Source organism: Carya illinoinensis, chromosome 9 (genome assembly GCF_018687715.1).
Source record: "Carya illinoinensis cultivar Pawnee chromosome 9, C.illinoinensisPawnee_v1, whole genome shotgun sequence".
In the NCBI taxonomy this organism is placed as follows: Eukaryota; Viridiplantae; Streptophyta; class Magnoliopsida; order Fagales; family Juglandaceae; genus Carya; species Carya illinoinensis.
This window is the reverse complement of record NC_056760.1, coordinates 21253483-21273623: the sequence shown is the minus strand read 5'-3', so window position 1 is coordinate 21273623 and position 20141 is coordinate 21253483. Positions and strand designations below refer to the sequence as shown.

At 35.0% G+C, this 20141-nt stretch overlaps 1 protein-coding gene across 1 annotated transcript; it reads right to left on the bottom strand.

Moving 5' to 3' along the window:
* Positions 1 to 5328: 5328 nt before the first annotated feature.
* LOC122275496 (alpha-glucosidase-like) lies at positions 5329 to 10655 on the bottom strand. The gene is made up of 5 exons (XM_043084587.1): positions 10358 to 10655; positions 8763 to 9487; positions 7644 to 7874; positions 6912 to 7558; positions 5329 to 6343 (listed from the first exon to the last, which is right to left on the bottom strand). Exons 1-5 carry the CDS (start codon positions 10618 to 10620, stop codon positions 5480 to 5482), a joined length of 2730 nt encoding a protein of 909 aa, XP_042940521.1. The 5' UTR covers positions 10621 to 10655; the 3' UTR covers positions 5329 to 5479.
* Between the last annotated feature and the right edge of the window lie 9486 nt (positions 10656 to 20141).

The window sequence follows — 20141 nt, the reverse complement described above, 5'->3', positions numbered from 1 at the left end:
TTGGTATCCAGATATAGGAGCAAATTAACATATGACTCCACCTCCAATGATGCCTAGGGTACTCACCCTTATTCAGGTATTAAGACAGTTATGGTTGGCAATAGTGCTAGCATTTCAATATCCGTAGTTGGTCAATTTAATCTTCCAAAAACCCATTTTCAATTGGATAATATTCTCATTGTTCCCTCCATTCAAAAAAATCTACTTTCAGTTTCTCAATTTACTCAAGATAATAATTGTTGTTTTTATGTTTTATCTGTGGGGTTTTATTGTCAAGGACCTGTGGATGAATCGACTACTTCTTAAAGGACCAGTGATAAATGGCTTATATTCGATCCATCCTCAATGCACTTTTCCTTCTTTAGTTGGATTCATGGCTACAAAATGTTCTGCCAACTTGTGGCATGCTCGTATGGGCCACCCAAGTTCTCAAATACTAGCAACTCTCTCTTCCTGCTTGCCTATTTCAAATAAGACACTTGATTTTTGTAAAAGTTGTTCTTTAGGGAAAACAAGAAGGTTCCTTTTTCTTCTCGCACAGTTTATGCCTCTATTTTCTTACATACAATTCATATAGATGTATGGGGGGACCAACCCCAATTTCTTCTTATGATAACCAATGTTTTTATCTTGTTATTATTGATGAATATTCAAGGTATGTTTGGTTATATCCTTTGGAGAATCAAGGAATATTCAAGGTATGTTTGTTATTATTGATGTAGCCACTATCTTTCCAACTTTTTTGAAATTAATAGAGAATCAATTTGACAAAAGTATCAAGATAGTCCAAAGTGATGGAGGAGAGGAATTTGTAAATCAAGTTTTAAAAACCCATTTTGCCTCCAAATGAATTCTTCATCGCTTTTCTTATCTTGGTACCCCAGACCAAAATGTCTTGGCTGAACGAAAACATCGACAAATTATTAAAACAGGCTTAACTCTACTTGTACATGCCTCTGTCCCATCCAAGTTCTGGTTTGATGCTTTCACCACTGTAGCTTTTCTTATAAACCGACTACCAACTCCATTTCTTCAAAACAAAACCCCTCATGAATTAGTTTTTGGCATTCTCCCTATATACAATCAATTAAGTATTTGGTTGTGCATGCTATCCCTATCTGCAACCATTTGGTTGAAATAAATTGGAGTACAATCCACCAGATGCATTTTTCTTGGCTATTCACTTCAGTATAAGGGTTATCGGTGCTTAAATTTGTCAATAGGGAGGCTATTCACCTCATGTGCTTTTTGATGAGTTAACCTTTCCTTTTGCTCATAGTCACAATTCTCTTTCAAAGGATTTACAAATGTTTCGATTACGGTCTCTTCCAAAGTCTCTGCAACATGTTGTTGCTCATAACATCAACTCTGCCAGCACACTGCCTTTTGTCCAAAATTCATCAGTTAATTTGAGCTCCTCCCTCAACACTTATGTGAGCTCCAGTCTACCTCTTTGCCAAGCAACACTCCTGCTCTAGCAGAAAATGTTGATCTAGTTTGCACTCATCCAATAATTACAAGGACTCAAGATGGCACAAGACATCCTAAAGTTTTACTTTCAATTCGGCATCCTTTTCCACTTTGTTTTGTTGCTGATTTTGCAACTCAGCCAAGGGAGCCAAGATCATACAAACAAGCATTGAATGACCCCAATTGGAAATAAGCCATGCAAGAGGAGCTGGAAGCTCTTTATACAAACCGTACCTGGACCTTGGTTCCTCCTCTGCCTGATATGAATATTGTAAGCAGCAAGTGGGTTGTAAAGGTTAAAAATAAAGCTGATAGTTTTATTGAGAGGTATAAGGCTCACCTTGTTGCTCGTGGCTTCACACAAATTCCTGGTTTTGACTATGATTAAACATTTAGTCCAGTAGTTAAACCTCTTACTATTCGTTTAGTCCTGACTTGGGCACTCTCTTATGGTTGGTCCCTTAAACAATTGGATGTTCGCAATGCCTTCGTGCATGGGGATCTCCAAGAGCGTGTATATCTCTCCCAACCACCAAGATTTGAGGATCCAACTTGACCTACTCATGTATTTTAGTTACACAAAGCTTTATATGATCTTAAGCAGGCACTTCATGCTTGGTTCATGAAGTTTAGCACATTCATCCAACAAATGGGTTTCAGCGCTATCCCTATGATACATCATTGTTCTATCGTCGCACTGGGTCTACCATTGTAATACTTCTCATTTACGTCAAATATATCATTCTTACCAACGTTTCTACTCTTGAAATTTCTCACTTTATCAAGCATCTCTCAACTGTCTTCCATATGAAAGACGTTGGTGAGTTGTGCTAATTTTTTGGATCTACTAGTTGCTTGTGGTGAATCTGACATGACTCTTACTTAGACTCTATACCTTATGTCCATCCTCCAGCATTTTGGCTTTGATGGTGCAAAGCCTGTCTCCACGCCTCTGGTATCTGGTGGTCAACTCTCTACTACAAATGGTATTCCCTTATCTGATCCCACTCTTTACAGACAAATGGTTGGGACACTCCAATATCTCACCTTAACTCGACTAGACATTGCTTATGTTGTCCACTTTGTCTGTAAATTCATGCAATGTCCAAGTGATCTTCACATGCTTGCTGTCAAATTAATTTTTCGTTACTTAAAAGGAACACTTCATTTTGGTCTTCACTTCACCAAGTCACTAGTTTCTGCCTTACAAGGATTTTGTGATGTTGATTGGGCTATAACTGGCTTTGCTATTTACATGGACAACAATTTACTTTCTTGGGGAGCAAAAAAACAAATAACTGTTTCTTGCTCAACTACAAAAGTTGAGTATTGAGCTCTAGCCATCACAATAGCTGAATCGATGTGGTTCATGCACCTCCTCTCTAATCTTGGCTACACCATACCTGCACCCACCTTGAATTGTGATAATTTTAGCTGTATCAATATAGCTAAAAGCCCAGTTTTCCACCAACGTACAAAACACATCGAGATAGATGTTCATTTTTTCTGAGAGCAACTTGCAAGTGGAAAATTTTCCTTAGCTCAAATCTCTGGTAAAGAACAAGATGTTGACATATTCACAAAAGCCTTTTGTAGTCCAAAGTTTAAACCAAATTGTAACAAGCTCTGTGTCAGACCTATATAGTAATGTAAAGATTATCATTACTGTTGTTGCTGAGATTTCCTTATTCCGTTACTACCACTATATAGTTTTCTTCCATGTATAGTTTCCTTTCTATGTATAGCTCTGTCTCGTTGTCATCTAGCTGTAAAATGTCACATTGTATTTTCTATATAAGTAAATGCAAAGGCCCTGCATTAGATTAGGTCGTTTCTTTACAAAAAAATGATAAATCACATGTTGGTGTATGGTATAAGGGATGATGAGTGGAATTTGTTCTACTTATTAGTGGCTTATTGATAGAGGAAAAACACACACACACACACACATATATATATATATATATATATATTTTAAACATTGTAATGAAACTAACCCTCCAAATTCGAAAAACTAAAACGAATTGCAGCCTAATTTCATGCATGAAAGCATATTCAACAATAAGTCTAATTTAAATAAAAATGTTATCTTACAAAGTATTAATAATTGAGATATTTTACCCCTTATTTTGTTTAGCTTTAAATTTCAACTAAAAAGTCTATTTTAGAATTTGTGCTGCTGGAGTTTGCGAATTTGAAATGGTATTTTTGTAATTTTATTTAACTCGTTGTCATTTCTGTAATTTTAAGTTTGGATGGCATTTATCTAATTTTCTAATTTTAAATTAGGAAAAATACCCAAACTCTCTTCAAAGTTCAAACTATCACCTCCCAAACTATCAATTCATATAATAACCATTAAGGGCTGGTTTGAATGATGAATTGAGTTGAGTTGAAATGAGTTAAAAGTTAAAAGTTGAAAAAAAAATATTATTTTTTAATATGATTATTATTTCGAGATTTGAAAAAAAAATGAATTATTTATTATATTTTGTATTGGAAGTTGAGAAAGTTGTAATGATTAGATAAATTGAGTTGAGTTGAGCTAGACTTGGTAACCAAACTACAAAATAGGTATATTGTAGTTGTCTTCAATATACCTATTTTCTTATTAAAGACAACTACAAAGATTCTTGAAGAAGACAATACAAACTATTAAGTTTTAAAATTATTTCTTTTAACTTGTTATTTAATTACAAAAGATATTCTCAAAAAATGATCTATTTTCTCTTTTTCCTGAACTTTTATTTGGAAAAATTATTCATGTTTCTTCAATGTTTTTATTTTTCTTATAAGATTTATAAGTTTAAGGGGATTGTTGTCGAAATTGATAGTTATCATATGCTATTTGAGGAATTTGTGTATTTTCTCCTTTTAGATTTGTTCCCTATACTCTTTTTTTATTTACTTTTTTACCCCTTTATTTTTTTTTCATACATGTGTATCTTAATTCAAATTTGTAAATATATTTTTCATCTCATATTTTGGCACTCATATCTCTATCTTTGTGGGTTTCAACATATATATATATATATATATATATATATATACTATAAATTGCCAACCCTAATATACAATATGTATTGTAGAAGCTTTTTCCTTTCCCTGTTTGTTTTTTTATTGAGAATACCCATTATATTATGATTTTGAGAAAATCTTCAAACAAGATAAGATGACAAACTCATTTTTACACCCTCCAATAGGAGTTAAACAAGTAAGCTTTCTATAGTCATTAGAGTAGAGCTGATAGCACGAAACTCTCTCAAAATTTTCTCTCTCTCTCTCTCTCTCCCTCCTCAGGCCCCTCGCTCTACGTATCTTTTTTTTCCCTACCTGTATTTTTGCAAACCCCATTTCAAGTAGTCTAAGTTGATACTATGTTCATGAAGTATAAAGTCTTCGAGTTCTTTTCTTTTCTTTCTCAGCCTTCAGTTTTGGTGTTGAGAGAGAAAAAGAGAGAGAGAGTGATGAGTGGGAAGAGAAAAGCTTGAGAGAGTTTGTTACGATCACCTAAGATCAGTTCTACTGCAAGTAATATAAAAAGCTTGTGCCCCTTTTTTATTGAAGGTTGTAAAAATGGATTTGTCAGACATTGCGTTTGAAAGCCTCTCTCTAAGATTTTTAGGCGAGCACGAGAAATCACTAAATTTGATGTAATTTAGGTGTTACTAGAATCTGGACTACGTATCAATCCATTTCATGGCATACAGATTGGGAATAGGGTTAAGAGGGTTACTGACGCCAATCTAAAGTTCTTGAGTTTGACATAAAAAATTAAAAAGACATGCCCCGATCGTTTCCATTCTTGACAAGATGGATGTGAAATTTGAAGTAAATTGTCAAGCTAGAACTAAGAAATGCATTAACTTGAGTTAATTATTTTTTAATCATATACCAAAGATATAATTTCAAAGCCACAAATGCTTATTGGCAAATCGATTTTTGTCAACACTTTTTAGGCGAGCAGTAATTATATGCTGCTAATAATGATTTATTTTAGTCTCTCTCGCTATTTCAGAAATTCTAGCTCCAATTTGAATTCCTTTCCAATAAGAAGTGATAGCTTTGAGACCTCGACCACAAGAAACTGTCCATGGCTGTCGAGATATGTGTTTCTAACTGGCTTTCCGTTCAATTTTGTTCCCTTCAATCTCTTACCGTTCTCCAGCCCTATGAAAGTCACTTTATCTATGATCCACTTTTGGCTCAACGCATATCCTCCATTCACAACCTCTGAACTGACTGATACCTTGTTGCCCACTATTCCACCAAAGAATCTCACTAAACTCCATATCCCTCCTTTTCCTCCCATCGCCACCTCCTCTCCATCATCCAAGAAAACTTCTCCAGTAGTAATTCCAGTACTGCTGATCACCACCAACAGCTGGAATGGAGTCTTTTGAGCTACACGTGTTGTCATGGCCGCTCCTTGCATGGCCAAAATATTACCTTCCCGAACGTGAACATTTATGTGATCAGGCGGTGCATCAAGCCGGATATATCTTCCTGTATGAACACTCAAAGAATGCGAGTAGTTGAAGAGGTCAAACCAATTTCCAGCAGGGAAGTATGCGTCAACTGAAATTGCTTCTGATTTCAATGCTGGTGAGACCATTACGCCTTTACCAATCAGAAACTGAGTACTGATTTCATAGGTGTTGATATCTTGAGGAAACGAGAAGAAAAGGGGGCGCGCAATGGGGGTTCCTCGTTGGTGTGCTTCATACATTAATGTGTAAAAGTAGGGTAGAAGCCGGTAGCGGAGCCCAAGCACCTTCCTGGCTGTTGCAGCAACAGACTCCCAAAGATAGAGCTCTTGACGAATAGTAGACTTTTCCGAGTGATCTCTTGCAAAGGGATAAAAGGCTCCTAGCTGCATTTGGAAAAAATAGTGATATTAGTACTAATTTTTAAAATCGCTACACTTTCTTAAAATAATGGAACTCCCACTATCACTTTTTACCCCATAGCATTTGCAAAGATATTGGACATTTTACAGCAAAATGACTTCTAATACCAGTACAAGGGACAGACATACATGAATGGGAGAAACCACAAATATGAACAGAAAATCTAGAAGCATCAGTTAGAAATAAATTTAAAAAAAAAAAAATTGAAAAAAAGGTTTCACAAAATCAGAAAGGTGTACAATCCTTCATGTGCGGAAGATTGGTCATTGACTACAAGGTATTAGGCATCAAAATTAGGATATTAGTAGATGAGGAAGATAAACCTTTATTTGGCTTGCCTTTACATTCTATCAGCAATTTAAAAAATGACAAACCCTTTCAATCTTCTTTGGTAAAATCAAACAAAAATGGTCCAAAATACTTGCATAGACCTTCCAAGTGCCAAGAAATGTATAACACTCGCATTAAAAGCTGAGAAGAAACCAAAACAAGATGGTAACATATCTATTTACTCTTGCAATCACTTTTTACCTGAATCCATCGCCTGCAGAGTTCTTCATTTGTATTTCCAGAAAAACCACAAATATCTGCACCAACCATTGGAATTCCAAAAAGCCCAGAGTTCAAAATCGATGGAATTGTGTATGCCAAATCCTTCCACGTGGCAGCATTGTCTCCAGTCCAGTGTGCTGCATACTTGCCAGAGCTAACAAAACTCGACCTAGAAAGTATAAAGGGCCTTTTCCCAGTCACATTGATTAAGGCTGCATTAGTGGTTTTGCACTCTAAGAGTCCATACAGGTTATGGACATTATACTGAGTAACATTACCAAAGTGTAAGGATGTTGCAGGTACAGTCCTATAATTAATGGGCTGCCGAACTCCAGCATTGTTAATTATGTAGGGAGGATCATCAAGAGTAGAATTTGGAGTGGGAAGAGAAGTTATAAAGTTGGAAATCTCATTCATGTCAAGCCAAAGACCATCAACAGGAAGAATATCTCGAAATGTTTTTATCTCACCACCCCAAAATACTTCACTGGCTGGATTTAAAAAGTCAGGATAGTAGACTGGGCCAGGCCAAACTTCACCCAAGTATGGGACACCATCACGTTTTATGAAGACATCAGCTTGCATTCCTCTAATGTAGGTACCATATGTCTTATTCACACTGATACCTGTAAAGTAATACATTTTACATCAATTAAGAGAGAAAAGAGAGGGATTTCAGCTGAGAAAAACTACATGTCGACTACAACATACCAGGATCTATGATAAGCACATATTTCTGACCATTTTGATGAAGAGTATCAACAAACTTCTTCATTTTCTCTACCGGAAAGTTGATGGGATCAAGGGTAAAATCCTTGTACCCATCCATGTAATCAATATCTGTCCACATAACTTCAAGAGGTATATGAGCTTTTGCATAGCCAGCAACCACGCTTTCAATATCTGAAATATCCTTGTAACCCCATCGACACTGATGAAATCCTTCACATATGGATAACAATCCTCAATGGGGTGAGCATTTATTATAAAGTTGTTTCATGATAAAAACATACATAATTGGCATGCTTAGTTTGGTCCGATTGAGAAAATCCCTATAAAGGGTATGATACAGAGTAGTATTTTTTTTAAAGAGTACATAGAACGTAATATTGAATGTTAGAAAAGGACAAGTGTATCTATAGGGATTTCAATCATAGCATGAACATAAACTTTTACAGCAATTTGATATTTTGCACATATTGATACCTAGTATCACCTTTCACATGCTTTGAAAACAATGATTTTACTATTGCGTTTAATCCAATTGGTCAAAGCCTTTTTTCACAACAAACTAGAGAAGCTAACATGATAAACCCCATGCGTCATCATAAGCTTTGAGAGCAAAAACACAACTTGGCTATAAAACCATATTATTGTTCTTCCTAACTCATTTCCTAACTCAGACAGCAGAGGAAGTATTGGAAGTAATAGGCGATGAGAATAGAGATGAGCTACAGTGATATTAGAGATAAAAAAGACAGCGTTTTAAGTAGGTTAACATATATACATACATACATATATATATTCACTATTGCGTTTATGTCAATTGCAGGACGATTGAAAACAGATGAAACGAAAGCCGTGATCAAAATCCCTATGGGATTAGCTTGTCAAGAAGATTCCTCAGTGTGGCATTCATAAAAAGAACGAAGATTGCTATCTCGGGATTGGTTACCAATATGGCTTTTAAAGAGTGAGACTAAGCAATTGGAGCAACTTTGAGCAGTTTAACACAAATCCATGCATCAATATCAAAGAATACTTGGCACCCCAAAAGTTAAAAGAATTTCAACCAGTAAAAATCAGAGAAAAGACATTTGTCAAACTTACCAAAAGACCAATACGGCATGGGTGTAGGCCGGCCGATAAGCTCCGTGTACTGCTCCATCACCATCACCGGCGACGGCCCGGAAAAAATGTACAAGTCAATAATCCCACCAATCACCTTGTAAGTAATCCGATCACCACTGTACACCACATCCATGCCATTGCTGTTAAGAAGTAGGACTCCGTGAGTTGTCCCAGCCGCCACTCTGCCATTTTCGGACGGCGACCTGACGTCCATGTAGAACGGGTGGGAACCGTAAAGATTGACGTCAAGATTGGCGCTGGCGATGTCGGCGTTCCACAGAGTGAGCGTCTGTGCCCGTTTGGAGGGCTGAAGCTTGAAGGAGCTCTTGGTGTGCTCGCCCAGGCCATAGAGAGAGGAACTTGCTTTGGGGAGCGAGGAAGAGAGCTGAATGTACTGGTCCTTGAAAATGAGGAAGGTGGAAGAGTCTGGCGTCGGGGAGGCGTCGAAGATGGCGTCGCCGGATGATCTCCGAAAGACGGAGAAGCCGAACGGGGTGGTGTTGAAGAGAGTGAAGATGAGGTCAGAGGTTGGGTCGGAGAGGACGAAGCGGGTTTTCGGCGGTGACGACCTCTTCGGAGTATGGTTATCGGGGAGGAGAAGGTGTGGAAAGTGGGTTTCGCGGGGGATGATGGTTTGAGGTATCTCCCATCTTTGGTGGTCGGAGTCGGTTATTTTAATTCGGATCCGGTCACCGGTCTCAAAGCTGCGGGCCGGATCATTTAATAATGAAAAAATTATTCAGTGGTCTGTTTTTTTTAAGGAAAAATATAGTTGCAAGCACAATTGTGTACTAATCTGTGCACCAATGTAATGTGATTGGTCAAAAAATAGATTTTATTGAAAACAGTGTTAATTTAAATTTTAAGTATGAATAAATTAATATTGATACACAGATTAGTGCACGACTATGTTTATATGTAACAAAACTCTTTTTTTAAATATAATATTAGACTATGGATTTATAATTAAAATATAATAAATAATCATTAATTATTTAATAATATTATAAATTGATGAGAAAATAATAAAAATTAGAATAATAAATAACAATACTCATTAATATAATCCTCACAATCAATTACAATTTAGGAAATAAAACTATTGCTTAATTGTAAAAGAAAATAAGTATAATAAACAACTTATAAATGATATAATATATATATAAGAAAATCATCTATATATAATTATATTTTAAGTTAGTGATATTTTTATAAAATAACTTATAAAATAATATTAAAGAATTATTTTTTCTCAAGATAATGCATAGACTATATCATTTACATTACATAAATAATAAGATTTGACTTGAATTTCTTTTTCAATCAAATTATATCAAATAAAAATTTTATTAAATAGGTTATTGACTTAAAAATAAAAATTTTTATAAAATATTATCTTAATCTAAAATTGTTACTTGTTATATATTTATATTTATATATATACATATATGAAAAGTTAGGCGGCTTTACTCCATTGGCGACCTCAAAAACGACCCCAAAAAGTTAAATTTTCCTCGATGAAAAGACGATACAACTTGGGAAATCAATGAAATCAGGCATACATGCATACATACCTGGCGATGAAATTGAGATTCTTAATGTCGGGCCCAAAGACGGAGGAGCTCTTGATGAGGTGAAGGTGAGCATTCAAGGACTTGCCAGAGGGATCAACGGTCACCGACCGAACCGTGTAGCCATACCCAAGTGGTGTTTCCTTTTCCTTTTCTGCGCTGAGCGGTGGAACCAAGAAACAGAGGAAGAAAAGCAGGGTGGTGTGCTTTTGAAGAGGGAGAAGCAGAGGATAAGACATATGTTTTCTTATATTGTTGTCCCCCATCAAAACCCTGTGTTTGTTGAGGAAATTAAAGCGACTCTGTGTCTTTATATACACACTGAGGATAAGACATGTTTTGTTTTTAAGAAATTCTATATATCATCCTACATTATATGTTTTTAATATTATTTTTTATTTTATTTTATTCTTATTAAACTAATTAAATTATTCTATTTATTATTCATATATTATATATTTATTATAAAAAAAATAAAATAAAAAATAAAATAAATATAATGTGTAAAGTGTGAAATGCTAAATAGAATTTTCCTTTCTTATATTGTTGTCCCCAACAGAAGCTGCATGCCCTCAAAGTCTTTGGTGTTGTCATTTTTGTAACATTCCTTTTACAAGTAATGCTATATATAATTGTGAAATTGTAAACGTCGCGTAATCGCTTTGAAAAAGAGTGGAGTCCACGATTAAAAAGTTAGTTTTTTTCATGTAGATTCTATATTAATTTATTTTTTTTAAAACGACTGCACGCCGCTTGTACAACTACGACTACAAATATCATTTCTCTTACTTTTACTATTATCTTCCAATTTTTCAAAACAGCACGTGTAGATGTTTGTCCTGTCAACTTGCAAGAAGAGCCAAAATAGACGACAAAACTCTTTCTTTGAAAATGATTACGCCCAAATCAAGCATGGAATAAAATATTTCTTGGAAAAATTTTGTTTATATATATATATATATATATATATTAACATGCAATGAACCTAGAGTCCAAAGAACAGGAAAGAACTGAGAGAGAGAGATTGGAAGCAGCTAATCTTTCCAGCATTATTTATAGTTGAAACTTTGAGCTAAATACTAATAATTTTATTTTATTTTTATTGCGATTCATTCTCAAAAACTTTTTAAATTTTTTACCTGTATTTGGAAACATACTTAGGCCCCTCTCCCCAATTTGATTATTTTTAATAGATATTTTTAATTAAAATGTGTATAAAAAATAGAAATTTTTTTTTAAAATTTTTATGTTTCTTTGCTTAATGTATATGTTCCAAAATAAAAGTGGAAGGGATATTTCCCCTTCCGGCCACTAGGTTGAGCCTGGGTGAGACGTCAAGCCCATCCTGACCTACATCCTTCCCTCCTACTGCCTAGGAATCATCAAAGGAATCCAGTCCACAAACTGCATTAGTAGAAAGGGAATGCATCGTGCAGGAAACAAGTCAAGGGAGACAAACAGGATGCTCCTACCTTGACACTCGCCTACAACACCTAGCATTAAAAGATTTACACCGGCAAGTAAACAGAGAACATAGACAACCTTCCATTCTCTGTTTGGTATTTTGTTTTCTCTTTTTGGATTTTCATATATGAATTCTAGCACACATGATAGATTCTAGTCACAAACATTAACAATGTCTATGTCTGCCCTTGATAGATCAAGTTTGTATTTTATTTTATTAGATTGAATTTGTTTTGCTACCTATTATAATCTGGCTGATCCAAAATTGTCTGGACAGATCCATTTTCTATTTAATCCTGATACATTAAGCACTAATGTATGTAATCAATATTCCCCTGTTTTAGTTATATTAATAATTAATTTATGACACGAACTTATAAAAAAAAAAAATTATGACACGAGCTATAAATTTCTAACGCTACTATTCGAATATAGAAAATTAGACAGCACTCTGTAAAATATAGTGGACCTGGAGAAAAGCCTATGATAATGATGCATCAAATTTCAAAGAGTAATGCTACATACAGTCATTTTTGCGCACTCCCTGCGCACTCCATTGATATGATTGGCTGGATTAATTTTTTTTTAATACACAACCAATCATATCACTGGAGTGCACAAAGGAGTCCGCAAAAATGACTGCACATAGAATTTTCCAATTTCAAAATGTTGTAAAGTGACATTCCAATCTTAGATTCAGATTATAGCTTATCTTGTGATATCTTATGTTAGGGAGCAGGTTTTTTATTCGAAATGTTGGCTGTACATTTAAGTACTTCCGAGCACTTGGTCAGAAATTTTAGTGCTATTAGTTTTGAAGGTTTGCTCCTCACTTTTTTTGGTTACATTTTGTATACGTCCTCCGTCGATGGGTGTATTGTGTCCTTTCTAAGGTTGTTCCGGTGGCTGAGTTATATATCGTTGTAACTTTACGTGCTTAGCTTACAGATACTTTTGTGAAATGTTGATTGGGTTTTTTCCTTTTACGATATTTTGATCCAAACTGTTACTGACCAACTCATCTACAAGCAATGATGTTCATTCACTATGTTGAAAATTCATTCACTCTGATGAAAATTGAACTAGTTGTTATAAACTATCTTGAATTGTATGACCACATTTAGCTAACCGTCAAATGCAGAGTGCTAGCATAGTGAGCTAGTCGTCAAATGCATAGTGCATAGTGTTAGCATAGTGAGCTAGCCGTCAAATGTATAGTGCTAGTCGTCACAAGCATAGTCCCCTTTGTACTCCTATATATATCGTTGAATCCTTTAAGGAATATATAAGTTTCATAACCTCTCTGAGCTCTATCTCTTTCTCTCTCCTTTTGAAAGTTTTATAACACGTTATGACTCTCTCTTTTCAATGATTTCATAACACGTTATCAACACGATTCTTGTGTTCTTCCTCGTCTCTTCCAACTTCATCTTCTTCCTCTGTCTCCAGAATATTTAGCCCATCTCTGAAGGCCAGTTTTTTTTTGCCGGCAAGGCACGCCAGTTTCCATGGCCATGTTCTTCGAGAGCTCGTCTCTGGACTTCACAAAATCATCGATATGATGTTGTCCATGGTACTCGGTTCAAATATCCATGAGCATGTGATTCTTGTAATAAAAAAATTCAAAGTTGGTGGGAAAGCGTTTGGTTTTTGTAAAAAGAAAGATAGATGAAGAAGACAAGTGGGTCCCATGGGAGTGGCAAGTTGTTGTTCCTGACTGATGCAAGCTGTCCAACAACTTTTATTATTCCATTAAGGAACCAAACGACTATGAAGGTACACCTCAGTTTGATGTGATAATCGTAATTTCAGTTATTTCTTTATAACTAACATTTCAGGAGATTATAAGCAAGGAAGATTGCTTAGGTGGCAACAATGGTTCAACCACTACAAATTCAAGGTAGAATTTATTGAAGGTACAGACAAATGTTTAGACGTGATGATAATATTAAATTTACATATCAGTTATATCTATGGTGTATTAAAATTTAGATAATTTACATTTCAGTTATATGTGTGGTAAATTTTTATTCACATAGTTTATATACAAGTTTTATTTATTTATTTATACTTGTTATGAATTATTAATGATAAGATTTATCTTAGAATGGAAATGGAGCATCCCTGAAGGATCGCCCTAAATCAATAATAGCTTTTGAGTATCTCATAGTTTAAATGATTGATACTTGTACTAAAAGCTCATTATGATTTATGTACCTGAAGTTGCATAATTGAAATTGTGGAAAGAATATATATTTGAATGAACGTCTCGAATGTGCTCCTGAAGTAGCAATATCGAGTATGCTCCTGAAGTAGCAATATGAAATGCAAACGTTCACAATATATTCTAAATTTATATCTGGTCTTTCAGTGACTGAGCAAAATAATGAACTTTTGATAAGAATCATTAGTCACGTCTTACTAGATCTATATCATTCCCTGAAGTGAATGATAATGAATTTATATCATTCTATTCCCTGAAGTGAAAAGAATGATGCGTTTCATTCAAAGAAACTAAGAGATTGAACGTGATAATGAATATCTTTTCGGGCCAGAAGCTCGTATTGGAAAAGCTGTAAGCTTTCTCTTTGAGATGATATTATACAAATTATTGAATCAAATATTATGATGCATCAAAAGGTGATATGATTCAAAATATTTGAATCTTTTCATGGTTATCTTGATCATCCAAAATCAATTACGATAAGTCGAATGATTTTCATATGGACATCCATAAAATAACCAGAAGATTCTTTTACTATAAAGTCTTACCACCAGAAGTGGAAAGAAAAATTTGCTTGAAGCAAATAAGATGAAATTATTCGACGTTATCTTGATTATCATATGTGAACCAGAAATTCAGATGATAATTAAATTTTGGATGCAATAAGATAAAAATGTCTCATATTCTAGCTGCTAAAATCCCAGCGAGAATTGAAACCCCTGTAGGACAATTAAGAAATTCAGCAGTCTGAAAGCATGTGAGACCTATTGATACAAAAGGTACTGCATCTCAAAAGAGAAAGACACAAATAATTTGGTGCTCCTGAAGAAGCCATACCCACAAAACAAGCAATAAAGTCCATCCAAATTTTCTGTATAAAATTCTCCTATATAAATCTCCTGAAGAGTGCCTCTTGAAGAGGTTTTTTATGAAAATGTCTTCCCTTGAAGAGGGACAGGTACCTGAAAATAACGAGATCTCGATACATTTCATGAATAATGGAGAAATTATGGATAGAAATAAAATCGTTGTCGACAACGTATTTCCATATGAGATGGTAATTGATATTACCAGAAGTAATGATGAAAGTGAATCAAGAATCGTTGAAAAATATGACATAAAATATTGGCCAAATTTGAAAGAAACAATTCCTGCAGAATTGATTCACTAGTAAAATATGATGCATCGGGACTTATAGTCCAAACACCTAAAGAGGTGATGCTTGTTGAATGTCAGTGGGTATTTATGGAAAGGAAATAAAAATGTGATATATAAATCACGAGTCAGTTTCTCAATTCCTGCAGAATTGATATCACTAAGTAAAATGTGATAAATATGGACTTGAAGTCCAAATACCTAAAGAGGTGATTTTTGTTAAATATCAGTGGATATTTATATACATGATATAAAAAGCCTGAATCTTTTAATATGAAAATATGATATAGAAATCACAAGTTAGTTTCTCGAAGAAACAATATTGATATGATTTTAAAGTGGTTGAAATCATATTGAGATTTTTATTAGCTTGAAAGTTACTGAGAGTTTGGATATGCATGATTAACTGTATATTTATATGGATCATTGGATCATGATATATATATATATATATATGAAAATCCCTGAAGGATAGAAAATGTCTAAAGCTTCTAATATGAATACATCTGGAAATATATATTCTATCAAGTTTCAAAGATCCTTATATGATCTAAAGCAATCCAAACGCAAATAGAAATAAGCTATTATTGCAGTTTATATATATGATTTAAATATCATTGAGGCTCCATAAGAGCTCATGAAAACTGCACATATTTGAAATATAAATCTGAAACCCTTGCAGCTTCAAAGGGAAGATGGATGATACTATTAGTCATGAAATACCATCTTTTAATACAATTAGTATTTTAGATTCATATTATGGGTTTGATAAGAAGTGTGCATTATTAAAGAAGAAATAAAAGGGAACACACAGAACATCTACCAAAAGATAGAAACACAAATATGAATATTTGTGAAATATTATTTTATTATCTTGAAGCAAGAATTACAGAAATTTGAGGCATTTTACCTCATTCTTTAAACGCTCTTGTTCTTCAAGAATCTGCATGGCATCCCTATCTAAAGGGGTGGGCAATTGAAAAAAAGATTTAAGCAAGGATTTTAAATTTCTATTCTCTTACTTTATTGATTCTATCTTTATGTTGGACTCCAGAAGAAGTCGCTGAAGTATAGCAATATTCTCGTGGAGATTGTCAACTCCACAAGTTCTGGATTGCAGTCGTTGAGAAAATGCGACAATGGATGATGAGTATCGGGTACCGAGACTCACAAGCTCATAGATAGGTTCATTATCTGACCTATGAGTCAGATCATTATATTGCATAATAGCACCTGTGGTAGAAGCAGGAACAACTGATGAACGAGGTGCAGAGTACCTCATATATTGGCCATGAGAAGATCGCTGAGCCATTGTAGGATAAAAATGCAGAAAGAGATTGCAGAGTAAAAATGCAGTATGATTACAGAAAAGTGAAGAAGATGAGATGCGAATAAATATGAGCTGAATATCTCTTTTATAGAGAAAATTATGATACAACATCTCTCGTGAAGCAAGAGAAAAGAGATGAAATATAGCTTCATAGCTCTGCGGCGCCTGACAGCTGCGGCACCTGACAGCACGCCTAACACCTACAGAGGAGTTGAAAATCAAGCACCGCGATACTTGTCTGATCTTAAAAGGCTGGCCACCGTTTTTATTAAAAAATGAGGTTAGCGGTTTAATGTTGATGAATTCTTCACTAACTATGTTATTTACAAAAACTCCAGAAGAGTACAACTCCAGAAGAGTAATGATGAACAGAAAGATCCAGTTGTGATTATTTTATCAACATGGATCAAGTCCACAGTTAGTTGGATGTATAGATGCAAGTTATCTTTCAGATACACACAAGAAGATCATTGCAATTCATGAGAAAAAAGTTGAAATTGATATCAAGAAGGTACGGTCAAGTAAAAATCTAGCAGATTTATTCACTAAAGCATTATCAACTGCAATATTTAAGAAGACTATGCAGAACATTGGAATGCAGAGGTTGATTTATTCACTAAAGCATTACCAACTGCAACATTTAAGAAGATTATGCAGAACATTGGAATGCGGAGGTTTGAAGACCTGTTATCATACACTTTTCAGGGGAAGTAATGTCTTGAAGACTTGTGCTGATTGTACTCTTTTTCCTTCGCTAAGGTTTTATCTCACTCGGTTTTCCTTTGCAAGATTTTAATGAGGCAATCTTAAAGCACTCAGCGATACACATGAATACTGTACTCTTTTTCCTTCGCCATTGGTTTTTTTCCTACAGGGTTTTTCCTTGGCAAGATTTTAACGAGGCATATTCTTTAAATATGGTCATCCAAAGGGGAAGTGTTATAAACTATCTTGAATTGTATGATCACATTTAGATAGCCGTCAAATGCATAGTGCATAGTGCTAGCATAGTGAGCTAGTCGTCAAATGCATAGTGCATAGTTCTAGCATAGTGAGTTAGCCGTCAAATACATAGTACTAGTCGTCAAAAGCATAGTCCCCTTTGTACTCCTATATATATCGTTGAATCCTTTAAGGAATATATAAGTTTCATAACCTCTCTGAGCTCTATCTCTTTCTCTCTCCTTTTGAAAGTTTTATAACACGTTATGGCTCTCTCTTTTCAATGATTTCATAACATTGGTAAAGTTGTGGAGCAACTTTGTTTGGGACTGAAGTGGGCCAAACTAGCTTGATTCCCGCTCTCAAGTCAAGGGGGAGAGAAAAGAGAGGCTTTTTATCTTCTTTATGTTACTTGTCGGTTGATCTTGACATTGATCAAGCTCTTTATTTTTTTTATTATTATTTCTTTTACTTTATGATTAAGTAAATATTTTTTAATATTATTCTTAATTTTTTTTAAAATATTTAAAAGTGTTAAAAAATAAATGTAAAACAAATAACACAAAATAACTAGCAAGAGCCCCCACAATGGGAGTAGCACCACCCTACTATTTTAGTTGCGCTCATAGTTTGGATCCTCAGTTGAAAAATTTTAGATTTCAACCAACAAACATCTCTCTCTCTCTCTCTCTCTCTCTCTCTCTCTCTCTCTCTCTCTCTCTCTCTCTCTCTCTCTCTCTCTAACTAGAATAACCCCCCATCTTTGTCTAGAGGTGGGGTGGAGCTTCGGCCCCACCCACCCTCTCCCACCCTACTATTTTAGTTGCGCTCATAGTTTGGATCCTCAATTGAAAAATTTTAGATTTCAACCAACAAACATCTCTCTCTCTCTCTCTAACTAGAATAACCCCCCCATCTTTGTCTAGAGGTGGGGTGGAGCTTCGGCCCCACCCACCCTCTCCCTATCTAGCTCACTCTAGATCTATCTATCAATTTGTTTTTTCTCGATTTCTTGTTTGTTTTCCATCCATAGCACCAAAATGCGCTAATCTACTACCTACCGGCCTCCCACAACCGCCACCCACGCCACTACTAGATTTTCCAGCTGCCACTCCTTCGGATGGCAGAAGAAAATCGACTAGAGCGGCACATGCATCTCATGCATAGCTCACACTGTGCATGAAACTCACTCTATTGCCGCCACGAGTAACACTATCGAGGTTAACGGCCTCGAATCCCTTAGATCCTAGCATTATCTTCTCTCCAAGAGTGGCATATTGCCTACACGCACCTCCACAGCCAATGGTGGTCATCTGCTGACGATGACCCATCTTCTAGTTGCTATTTTCCTATATTTTTATTTTTCTTAATCAAAGATTAAGATAAAGTGGTAATAAAAGAATCCTTCAGCCAACCCAGACCAGCAAATTATAACACACAACAATCCATTGTGGTTTCCAGTCATAGTTTTACAGTTTGTTTATTAGATTGTGTCAAAACCGCTTCAAGCGGCTCCCTTTTGTAGGAAATGGGTGGGAAAACTAAGTCATTGGCTCTAGATCCATTTTTTTTTTTTAATTTCTTGTGTTGTAATTGCTAGTTTGGGATGATTGTTGGAGATTCCCATCCTATTGAGTCTTGTATCTTATAACCGTTTATTATATTTATGATATGCTTGCTTTAAAAAAAAAAAAGTACAGACTACAAAGTGACGTATACTTGGCAACCAAGATGTTGGTGTGGTAAGGCTATAATCTTCTGTGATATTACTTATACTTATCACTTTTATACCACATACCAATGTATAATTTGTCATTTTTGTCCTATTTAAACGTACATATTTATACATCAATATGTGTGTGTTTAAATAGAATGACAAAAATGATAAATCACATATTGGTGTATGGTGTGGGGGATGATGAGTAGAAATTTTCTACTTTTTTTTTAAAAAAAGAAATTGAAACATTAAGCTTTATCCAAGAAACATCAAACTAATGGAAGAATACATGAATGACAGTCCTCCAATCTAACTTCATCGTCTTCACTCCCTAAAGCATACTTAGCCAAAACATGTGCTGCCACATTTATATTTCTCCTTACATGAGCAACATTCCAATAATCAAATTGATTTAAGATATGCTTAGCATCCCATAACAACACACTCGAAATATGGAATTGAGATGAATCATTCCTGACGCTATTAACTACTTGTAAAGCATCTCCATCTAGAATTATCCTCCTTAAACCTATTTCTCTTGCAAAAGTAACTGCTTAAAGAGCTCCTCATGATTCTGCTGTGAAAGAATCAGTAAGCATGTATTTTTGCAAGCTTCTTGAAGCCACCACTCTTTCTTCAAAGTCCCTTATAACAACACCGATACAAACTCTTCCACAGTCTTGCTTAACTGCAACCTCCCAGTTCGCTTTATAGACACCAGTAGATGGAGGTTCCTAGCTAGAATTGCTAATGTCTGATGGAACACTAGAAACAATCTTTGCATCTTAACATTCCTGAAAATCTAACAGCAATTGTTTAGCTTGCCAAATAACTATGTTTGAATGGATTAAAACATCTTGAAAAATGAAGGTATTTCTCCTCTGCCATATCTTCTTAGCTGTCATAATGAATTCCTCCAATAATTCCTACTCAAGTAAACAACTCATGTAGTCTA